This window comes from Mytilus trossulus, chromosome 6, assembly GCF_036588685.1.
Source record: "Mytilus trossulus isolate FHL-02 chromosome 6, PNRI_Mtr1.1.1.hap1, whole genome shotgun sequence".
Classification (NCBI taxonomy): Eukaryota; Metazoa; Mollusca; class Bivalvia; order Mytilida; family Mytilidae; genus Mytilus; species Mytilus trossulus.
Window position 1 is genome coordinate 35,118,444 of NC_086378.1, and position 11,955 is coordinate 35,130,398.

General features: G+C 31.4%; 2 protein-coding genes across 2 annotated transcripts; both read right to left on the reverse strand.

Moving 5' to 3' along the window:
* Positions 1–880: 880 nt before the first annotated feature.
* LOC134721223 (uncharacterized) lies at positions 881–6,152 on the reverse strand. Its single transcript, XM_063584031.1, has 2 exons — positions 6,064–6,152; positions 881–3,557 (listed from the first exon to the last, which is right to left on the reverse strand). The coding sequence occupies exon 2, from the start codon at positions 3,536–3,538 to the stop codon at positions 1,781–1,783; it is 1,758 nt and encodes a 585-aa protein (XP_063440101.1). The 5' UTR covers positions 3,539–3,557; positions 6,064–6,152; the 3' UTR covers positions 881–1,780.
* Positions 6,153–7,844: 1,692 nt separating this feature from the next.
* On the reverse strand, positions 7,845–11,241 carry LOC134722679 (uncharacterized). The gene is made up of 2 exons (XM_063586298.1): positions 11,209–11,241; positions 7,845–9,685 (listed from the first exon to the last, which is right to left on the reverse strand). Exon 2 carries the CDS (start codon positions 9,648–9,650, stop codon positions 7,845–7,847), a length of 1,806 nt encoding a protein of 601 aa, XP_063442368.1. The 5' UTR covers positions 9,651–9,685; positions 11,209–11,241.
* Between the last annotated feature and the right edge of the window lie 714 nt (positions 11,242–11,955).

Here is an 11,955-nt window from a genome sequence, read left to right on the forward strand (position 1 = left end):
ATACTGAAAGGAGTAGGTCCAGTAAGACCCTTTTTTGGCTGTTTTTGACAATACAGTGCACATAGAACGGGAACTAGCACCATAAAGGCATGCTAAATTACTGAAATCTTCACAATTATAGCATTTTAGTTAAATTTTAGACGGTTATCGTGTAAAACGAAAGTGGCCGCATTCGTGTTCAAATGAAATGTAAGTTGTATTTTATGATAATACATAACATATTTAAAGGTTGAGGATGAACACGGATGCGGCCACTTTCATTTTTGACAAAAACCATCTGAAAAGTGACATTTTTCGGCATATTTGGTAGATTTTTCATATTTGAGCTTGAATCGGATCGTTTTAATGACTAAATCAGTTCCAATCTTTCACATAAACTATTTGATTCAAACGAAATAGACACTTAAGTGTTTAAAAAGTGGTCAAAATCTTTCGTCAGATGTACCTGAAATTTGAGGCCAGAAACGGTCCTTACCGGACCTACTCCTTTAAATCATCTATACTTGGACAAACCGTATTTAATATCCGGGTAAAGGAAGAATAGCTTATTTCCGTACACATACGGATGTTCTTTACTGAAAGGAAAATAAAAAAAAATATTTTGTTATAGCGAGGGAATTTTGTTTTATAGTGATACAAATAACACAATGATGACAGATGTATCCTATTTTTTTAATTTTATATTGTTAACTATTATGTCTGTTTGCTTTGCTCACACATTGTTGTCAATATAATGAAAATTTATCTGACTGTCCTTCAAGTGAAAAATTTAGTTCGCTATTAAACCAAATTTAATCATCCATTTTTTTTACATAAGGACAGACTTGTACTAAATCAGGAATATGAAAGTTGTTTTCCTTCCGTTTGATGTGTTTGAGATTTTGACTTTTCCATTTAATAACGGACTTTTCGTTTAGAATATTCCATGGAGTTGATTTTTTTTAACACTTCAAATATTTTAGTGTACTTATCTCAGGTGAAGAACTTCGTCAGTAGTTGTCTTTTATTTCATCTTCATTTTTTTGTTTTTTCAATATTTTTTCTAAAATAAGAGAATTTTCGCAATTTTTGGGGCAATTTGTTTATAAACATATGGTATGTTGTGGAAGACCAAGTGTTGCTCAATTGTTATCCTTTATTGTGTTGTTGAGATGAAAGATAGATGCCTTATTAGATTATTCTCCACATCTCATTTCATTCATATTACAAGCTGTAACATATACAGAAGAATAATGTAGTGCAATATATTTAAGGTGTTACCCAACACTTTAAATAAAACTAATTTGGCTCGTTTAATTTTCATAAAATTTTGACAAAATGTTACTTTGACCCTTTGATAAAAACCGGGCTGAAGTACGTTCACTATTCCCGATAAAATTATAAAAATTTCAAAAAACTTGAACCAATCACTTCCTCGGAAAAAATTGGTTGGATATATAGCATTTTGACAATCACTAATTTTAATCATTGAGAAGCTTAATACATTTGTATTTCTTTAAAAATACAACGTGATTGAAACGTTAAGCTGATTTTACAGAGTTATCTACCTGTAGTGCTAGGTACCACCTTAAAGCTTGAACAAAAACCAACAATTACAAATGCATATACATCATTTTCCGCAGTATATATCTAATGCCATTACTCTCATCTTTACTAAAATTCAAAATATAACAACTTCATACATATTTTGGAGGTTCGCACAATAGTCATGAGTATTTCTACTGTTAGTACCAAGAACTAAGTAATTAATTAAAAAAAATATATAACTAAATTGAATATATTAATCATTAATTTCAATGTCCTCATACCATCCGTCCTTATATTCCATCACTTGAATTGTTCCGTCGTCAAATCCTATCCAAATGTTGTCGTATAAGTCAACAGCAAAAGATGATGGTTGGTTTTGGTATTGGTCTATTTTGATAAGCTTTCCATTTGCATCTAAAAGGTGCTGACGGAAGCTCACGCGATCCAAAATTGTAATACGACCATCTCTTAGAAATCCAGCACCAATGAATGAATATACATTGTTCTCCCCAACTGATTTTTCATCTTTTGGTGGGTACCTCATCTTGTGATTCCCTTGTTTATCAAGAAGCTGTATCCACGACGATTTATCGTCCGGCGCACACGTAATGCAAATGTTACCGTTTGTAAACTCATCCATGTATATTGGATTTTCAATTTCAACATTGTTGCTAATGTTAAGGTCATTCGTTTTTAATTTCTTACCAGAATACCATCGAACGACTGCTCCCTTTTCTTTACTTCCTGTCAATTGGTAGTCATGTAGTAGTACCGCGATATCTTTCTCTTTCTCTGCAGGTGTTGACACTGTACAAATAGCTGACAAATGCTGAGCATGTGCATTTATATGAGAAACTAATTTGCACACGTCCGAAGTTCTTCTTAGTGTTCCAGTCGCTGTTTGAAGTTGTTTGATGGTCTTCCTGTTTTTAAGACCTATAAGTAAACCATGCTTTTGACTTTTCCCAGCTGTAAAGGGTACTCCATCTATACACGAAAGGAGTATTGTTGATTGTGGTGATTGCTTCAAATTAACCTCGCAGATATCAACTCCTATAATCCAAGCCTCGTAAACATTTGTTTTCGGCACAATCAAAGTAACAGCACTTTCACATTTGAAAGATTTAATCATCTTGTAGTTTAAGTCTTTGTTATGAACTACTGAAACCCTTGATTTCGTATCTCCTTTGTTTGCCGAGTTTGACACGTATATGTCACTTGAATTCTCGTCGTAGTTCGTATCTGTGCCTTGTTCATTCATGTCTAAACCTGAATTGATTTCTTTTGCAGACGAGACAAGTTCTATACAATCTGAAGAGGAGTTTGGTTCTTCTATACCTTTCTTATATGTACACGGTTCTGCTTTCTCTTCATCTTTTCTATTCTTGCATTGAAAAATATCCTGATAAAATGCTTTTGTTAAATATTGTTCATTTATTTCAAAACAGGGTGGTTCTAGTTTCGGGATGGTTTCCGAGTCGTGTTCGATATGTAACATTTTTTTCATTTCGGAATCAAATTTTACAACATCTGAAGATTGAATGTCGTTTTTTTGTTGCTGGACTTTCTCTGTTATTTGCACTAATTTGTTATATCGAGTTTGATGATGATTAAGAAATTCATCAAATTTTATGTTTGCTTGTCGCCTCGATTCATCAATTTGTCGTATAGTTTCTTCTTGCAATTCATGAAGAATTGTCTCTATTACTTGTGTTTTTGAACGAATTTCAGTAATATTTTCATCCGCTGATTTGTTAAAAGATTTTTTAACTTTTGTTGCAAGTTCCAATGTTTCCTTCAGACGTGGGAGATTTTTGTCAGTTATTTCTTCCACATTTTCAATCAAAATTTGTTTGTTCTTGGCACCATATTCACTAAGTTTAATTTTGATACATTTAATATGTTTCCCTGCTGCTGTTACACAATCGTCACACACAAAAACATTGCATTCTTCGCAATAGAATCTAATTTCTTCTGAAGTGTGTTCAATGCAAGTGGAAGACAGTGACATCTTTTAGGTACATTTGAGTCTGAAATAAAATAAGCTATCAATGCTATAGTTTTAATGTTAGTTTTGCGTAGGAAAAACACCGTTTTTAACATTGTTAAATATATATTTGTGTATATATATGACAAGAGTATTTGACGTTGCTCTGTACATATACATCCAGTCATTATGGTATTCATGGTATTGTGCTATGGTAATTTTTTGTGGGTTTTTTTTCTAATGTGCTTTGTGTGTATGCCTTTTTTGTTTCTTTCTTGCATATAACGTGGCTCTGTACTTATACATCCTGCCATTATGTTATTGTGCAATGGAACATTCTTGTATTCTTGTCTTTCATTTTTTAATGTGCTTTGTCAATATATCTTTTAGTGTTATTTTGTTTCTTTCATAGCATATGATGCAGGCATTAGACATTTTTAGAATTGAGGAACAAATTTGATGTTTTATTTGCATGTATATGTCCTTGAATTTGACACACACATTTCGTTTGACGTATGAAAATACAATGCAGATTTTCAATATGATTTAAGATACATTATTTTACATATACAATTAAACAATCATACATGAAAATACATAGATCATGTACAAATACAAATATATCGCATGCATGCCAATAACGATTTTCTTCACTTGGATCCCGTGCATGTGGTAATTATTCAAAATAAAACATTTACATATTGAATTTAACGTACGTGGAAAGTACACTTTAAATGAAAAACTCTATCTATGAATTAGGTATAAACCTAAGGTTTCTAACATTAAAGCTCTTAATTACAAAACCGTGATAAATAGAATACATTTCACTATTTAAAGTAATAGATATAAAAAGATATAGAAAACAACAATAAAACATTGAGTTATGCTTCTTTGTCTAAATATGTAAGATTGATCAATTTAATCAATAATGACGTGCTTCAAGTGGTTAAATTGAAAAAATTCCTTCGTGAATTTTACGGACGATATCACGAGTTGGTTGACCGTTTTGGAATATCTGTTTCACAGATACCGACAGATATGTTCCAATTGTCGTGACTACAATCTCGTATCTCTTTCTCTGAAAGTAGCCTTCTGAATTAGTCTTATCACCTCAAATGTTCGTGTATGATCAAGACGATAGGTACAACATGTCGAGCAGGATCTGTGTACCCTTCCGGAGCACCTAATATAACACCCAGATTTTGGTGGTGATCGTATAACTCCGTTAGTCTAAAAAAGAAGATGTGGCATGATTGCCAATGAGGCAACTATCCACAAAAGTACAAAATGACACAAACATTAACAACTATTTGTCTTTTTCTATTTTAATCATTGTTTTGTCATTTCAGTTTGTTCATCTTATGAGTTTGAATGTCCCTCTGGTATCGTTCGCCTCTCTTTTATACGTGTTTAGTTTTCCGTAAAGTCTATGTAAGTCTTGGTTCAAGTATATTTAGAAACAAAAGAATGCTTTATTGTTATTTCCATGCATTTTGATAGCGGTTTCGTATGAAGTAATATATTAATGCTTATGAAAACATCTAAAATCTGTATACATATAAACATAAAAAATGCATGTGAAAAAAATCAGATTAAAAACAGATTTATATGTGAAAAATATTCAATATCATATTAGCTGAAGGATACAAAAGCTACAGGACGTCGAAAATGTGTGTGATTGACAAAATAAAAGTCAAATAAAAGAAAATATTTCATTTGTCTAATCGGAAATGTTGAGTCGTCCGAAACCGACCATTTCAACAAAAGTTACCAAAATGAAGCTGATTGGTTTGATTCAGTACACTGGAACACAGTCATTAGATGTGAGGAAGTTCTGAAATGCTAGTAAGATGTCAGTAGAATGACGTCATCAAAATATCTGAAAGTGACAGTGAAGGATTTTACTAAGTGTGTTTGTTCATTGTATATTTTTTACGTGTTGCTTAAGGGAAAATATGTCACGCATATTTCTGTACAAGGGTAATGTAACAACAAATCGAAAATAAATATTCTTCTAAGTTGGATGCCCGGGATAAAGGACAAAATTTCGACAGTAACTGTCACGGGTCCTTGCAGAGATTTAAGAACATGCAGAAAGCCTGGTACTATTTACATACGGCACCAGATTCAAATTAAAATCTTACTTCTATTTCAAGTGAACGGCGTCATCAAATGTAAAAAATAAAATAATTTCTTTACTTAGTTTTTCCTTCCTAAATTTGAACCAGAGCTGCAGACGGAAGAAAAATATCAGTAAGGCTGCAAAACAGCCACTTATCTGTATTAAGAACTTATAAATTAATTAAGTATATTCTATGAAAACATTCACTGACAACATAAACGTAAGTGTACTTGAACTTATCGTTTTGGGTTTTCATTGGAGTTACTTTTGTTATTCTACTGTGTGGAACTATCGATCAATAGAACTTTGTTCTATATTACGAAATAAAGGTCATATAAAATTAAGTTAAGACCTACTAATCTAGCGAATTTTGGTATACACATATACTAATTTCTTTTCAAAAGTTGCCTTATTTTACTTTCCTTACCTTTTTGTGGCTTTTCCGAATTTCTTTCAGTTTCGATACGACGAATATCCACTTAGAATATCAAGTTAAATCAAGGCCACAATAGTGTACCGATGATCAATGATCAAATATCGTAAAACGATTGAATAAAAGTTAAAACTTTTAAAAGTATTTAAAAAAGTATACTACCTGTTTTGTGTGGTGAATTTTCAAAACGTGTATTTAAATACACATCAGAATATAGATTTTTACAAATTGTACAAAGCATATATGTATTATCTTTTGTAATGATTAAGTGAAATCATAACAAATGAAATCACTGGTTTTTTTTCATGTCCGAGTTACCCTTCATATCTTTTTAAAGTTAGTTAATCTTCAAGTGTGAAAAATTATTGTATTGTATACCTTTTTCCAACTCCGAAACTATGATATGCCAACACAAACTATGTCAGCCTTGACAATATAATGAATACAACAGGTTCAGTTAAGTCTGCATCATATCTTGACTTACATCTAGAAATTAAAAATGAGGGTCGGTTGAAAACAAAAATTCACGACCAAGGAAATGATTTCAGTTTTCATTTGAAAACTGTGTAAAACCTGTGAATTTTCCATTTCTGTATACTAGTATGTAAAACATTTCTAGCAGTACATGCATATGAATAAAATAGAGAAAGGAAATAATGGGGAATGTGTCAAATAGACAACAATCCGCCCATTTAACAGACAACATCAGAAAGTCACCAATGACTTAAAGTCTTAAATGCAGCGAGAAATTCCCGCATCCGGAGGTGTCCTTTAGCTGGCCCCTAAATAAATATATATACTAGTTCAGTGATAATGAACGCCATACTAAGCTCCAAATTATACACAAGAGACTAAAGTTAAAAATAATACAAGACTAACAAAGTCCAGAGACTCCTGACTTTGGACAGGCACAAAAATGAAATTCATTCAAATTTCATATATAAATTATTTCAATTTCGCCCTAAATTCTATTACGGCACCTGAACATGAAGAACAAGATTTTTTTTGAGAACCGATTGTATAGTTTTGTTATTGATATTTATCCCATATGTTTTAGATTAGTATTATTGATATACAAGAAATTTCTTGGTATTTCTAAACGGAAGATTATGCACAGAGAAGAAAAAGTATACTTAACAACAACATTATTTTCATTAACATGTGTATAATATGACGTATTTTTTTATTTTCAAAGTTGAGGTTTCAAAAACTGTTTAACATTTCACAGCGGTTTTATAGTTTTACTTTAGTTTGAATCTTTTTATTTATTTTTTGTCTTAATTATTCATCCCTTATTTTTATTAACTATGTATTTTTATTGTATCACAGATAAAATTTATTCGTTCTGTGTGTGTTAATTTGTGTTACTACGGGTTTTTTTGTTTAGCCTTCCAATTAATATTTTATAGTGTGTATTTCTTTGTTGTGATGTTATACTATTGTTTCAGAAAAGGGGAAAGGTTTGATACTATTTGACTTTGCTGTAATTGTTTGTACCTGTCCTACGTCAGGAGGCTGATGTTCAGTGGTTGTCATCGTCTGTTTGTGTAGTTTATAAGTATTCCTCGTTTTCATATAGATTAGACCGTTGGTTTTCCCGTTTGAATGGTTTTATACAGTAATGTTTTAGAGAGTTGTTTCATTGGCACTCATGTCCCATCTTCCTATACTTTACTTATATCATAGATTTTACAGTTCATTTCCGTATTCGGATAAATAAAATAAAATAAATAATCATAAAAACGATTATCGAGAGAAGAAATGAACATATTACACTAGGTCTTGTTTTGGATATAAGTTTCATATCTATCATTGTAATTTATCAGCTGAATATTTTCGTTGTCAAACCCGACCCACAAATTATCATACATATCAACAGCCATACAGATTGGCTGATCATGATACATGTCTATTTGTAAAACTTTTCCTCCTCTATCTATAAGGTGCTGACATCGTTTTGTTCGATCTAGTATTGTTATTGTCCCATCATTTAGAAATCCTGACGCAATAAAATAGTTCGTTTCGTTCTCCTTAGATGTAATTTGTATTTTTGAAGGGTATCTCATCTTATACTTTCCATTCTTGTCTAAAAGTAGAATCCATGACGACAAGTGTTTCGGTGAACACGTGATGCATATGTCGCCATTGATCCGGTTTTCGCAAATGTGAATAGGATTACTAATTTCGATGTCATCTGATAAAATTACAATATCTTTTGTCTTTTGCTTCTCTATGGAAAACCACTCAATAACAAATATCTCACTTGTAGGACTGAAGAATTTGCTTTCAGACATTGGGTCATCTCTAAGGCATATAATTATGTCAGAGCCCTTAGTTGATGATGTGCAAATTGCAGCTACATTGTTTGGATTGTCCATACTTGAAGATGTGCTTGCGCATGCACTAGCTACACTTTTGGAATCGACGTACATATAGGAAGTTAGTTTGTAATTTTTAGCTTTGCTAAATAATGCAGAAGACACTTGTAAATTTCTAAGTGTCTTTTTATTTTCTATCCCTATCAATAATCCATGCGCATTGCTTTTACATGCCGTTAACACATTACCATCTAATGAAGGTATTCGTACTGCGCATGTTGGTGATTCGATATTTAAATTAAGATCACTTATACCCGACCCTATTAACCATGCATTTCGACATTCCTTTTTCGGAACAATGTGAAATACCTTTTGATTGTGTTTGACTGAGACAATTACTTCGAACTTTTTACCTTTCGGGACTGAGCTATAGAAGTCGCTTCCTCTCTCATCGCTATATATCACTTTTCTATCAGCAACATTTGACGAACTTGTGTGTAACGAGTCAGATCGTTGTAGTTCTACATATTTTCTTGTTCGATTTTCGATAGATACATCCTCTTTGTCATTTTCATTTTGCAGTGTTAGTTTGAATACATCTGTATTAGAAAGTGTTTCGATAGGAGAAGGTAAATCATATTCCCCATAATCTAAGATACCTAATATATGTCGGAGGTTTTCTTTCATTTCATACTCTTTATGAAAACGGTGCTTTGGAATTTCAATTTTAAGACTTGTTTCCACAAACTGGTTTTCGTTCAGAAGTTCATTCAGTTTTGAATCGTAGATGGCAATATCGCTTGTAGATATATTAGACCCTTTTTTCTCGATTTCGTCGACAATTTCTTGTATGTTATCTTTTCTTTGTGTATGTTCCTGCGTAAAGGTGTCATACGTATCATTTGCAACTCGACGTGCTTCTTCGAAGCTTTTAACCAATTCTTCTTTGATTTCATTGAATATCTTTATAATAATATCTGTCTTCGAGCAAACAGATTCTACTTCTTTATCTACTAAACAATTGAAAGATTGTTTTGCAATTTTTATTTGTTCCAATCTTCTGTTGATATTTGGTACCCTAGTTTCTGAAGCTGATTTTGTGGTTTCCTGTAAAGATCGTTTCTGTCGTTGTCCATATTCACTTATTTTGGTTTTGATGCACAGGGTGTGGTCTCCTACCACACAATCATCACATATAAGTTCTTTGCATTCCTCACAGTAGAATCGAACCTCTTCTGTCTCGTGCTTTTTACAGCTTGTCATTCCTTTAATTTTTCTTCCGTTTTTCAAACTTGTAACTAGAAAGAAAAACATATTTGTATATATGAAATAGGGTCCATATTTGAAGACAATTCCCCCGGAATGTTAGGCCTGTCCTTTTCATGACACCCTTCATCCTTTTAACACTAATGGGACCAATTTTTATTTATTGCTCCAGAAGCACATGTCGACATTTGTTTTTCAGTGATGCTAGAGGCCAAAATGTTTGAAAATCCAAAAGATGACCTGTTTTTTGTTGTTGTTATTAATTTTGTTTTTGGCAAGCAGTTGATTTTAATCAGTTTGTTTGAAACATAGTGGGAAAGCATTGTGCTATTGCTTTACTTTAATGTTGGTAACACTTTTGTATATGATTAATTGCGACGATTTTGACAAGTAGTAACGTCGCTATACATAAAGGCAACAGTAATATACCACTGTTCGAAATTCATAAATCGATTGAGAAAAACCAAATCAGAGTTACAAACTAAAACTGAGGGAAACGCATCAGATATAAGAGAACTACCACACAACAGAAACACAATATTAAAATTTAACATACACAGAAACGAACTATCATATAACAATGGCCATTTCCCTGACCTGGTACAGGGCATTTTAAGATAAAAAAAAAAAAGAAAAAAAAAAGGAAGATTATACCATTATATTATCACAATAGAACAATTATGCAAATAACTTTTATCTGAAGTTCTTGTCGCTTCCAACAATGAAGATACTTTGTTTTGGATAATTGATATTATAAATCAGGTTTGAACATTAAAAATACTCATTAAAGATAAGACAATATAACAATCAAAATCAAGGAGTATACAAAGACTAAAAAACCAAGGGACATTTACATCAACATGTTATAAATAAAAGATAAGAAACATAGTTTATGCAGAGTGCAACCTAAAAACATAACATAATTCATACTATTTAATTATTTACATTTTAAAAGATTTTATCAATATCGGGACTATTTAGTTTTTGTCTATATACATATATGTCTATTGTTCCCGTATGCTGACCTCGAAATGTCTGTATGTGTCAATTATTTCCTGTGTCAATGACACATTACCGATATATTTCTTCTTTATTCAAATATACACAAAAATAATAAAGAAATATTTCAGTTTTCGTGTACTCGTGCATTTTGAAATTCATTATGAATGTGTGTACTGTTATTTGATTAAATAACTATTTAAAATATTTTTGAAAACTAATTGAGCTAACTTTTGTCATTTAACTTTAAATTAAATTGAAGCTACGTTAGAGTCTTTGATAAATAAACAATTATTAACTTTATCATCTATAAGATGTTATTTTTGTGTATAACTTCTTTATGTTTTGTCTATGTTGTTAAACCTAGCATTAAAGACGGTTAGGAAATCAGATTCTTACCAGAACGTTAGCTTAAATTTGGTAATATCCAGTACCTTTAACTTCTTAAACATCTTAATATTAGGGGGGAAGTCAAAACAAATTATGAAAGAGACATATTCAAACAAATTATTAAATATTCACCTTCAAATACATAAAAAAAAACAATTGAGATTACCTTTATCAGACAACCGGATGTTTATAAAAGGAATGTCCTTAAGATATTTAAATTGAAGTGTTGACCGTCTTATGTTTTGTACAGGTGATATTTAAAACACTGTAAACTTGACGTAACACATTTAACCTTATTAGTCACTAATAAGTCCTGTTCATAACTTCTAACATGTTTATTTTTTAAATAAATGTTCTATGATCATGGTTAGGATTAATCAGTGTTAGATGTTCAATTAACAAGAAACAAGATATTCTGTTGCGTATGAAATGTATTTTGTTCTAAAAAAAACATTAACTGACATCTGACCTTTGTATCATATATATATATTGATTGCGTTAAGTTCAAAGTTCTTGATATCATTATCACTACAGTTATTTTGAATAGGAAGAAAATTGTCAGTTTTAGCTAGTTCTTTTTTTTTAAATAACTGTTTCGAGATACAAGATGTATTTATATATTCGTATTTTGAATAATTCATAAGGTCATGTAGTCGATTCTTTTTTTATCCACTCGCCAGATGGATAGTCAAAATTTGACCTTATTGAATTTGCCGGGGTTTTTCTTTTGATCATTTTAGAATTTTTTCATGCCCCCTTAAATTTCAGACTTTATCGGCTTGAATTCATGTTGTATTGAAGATTTAATGTTCATCTTTTCGTGTTTTTGTGTTTTCTTGTTGGGTGAATATTTTGCTGTCTCCTACACGTTTTGCACACATCTATTTTACTCTTTTCATACATTTTACGTTTT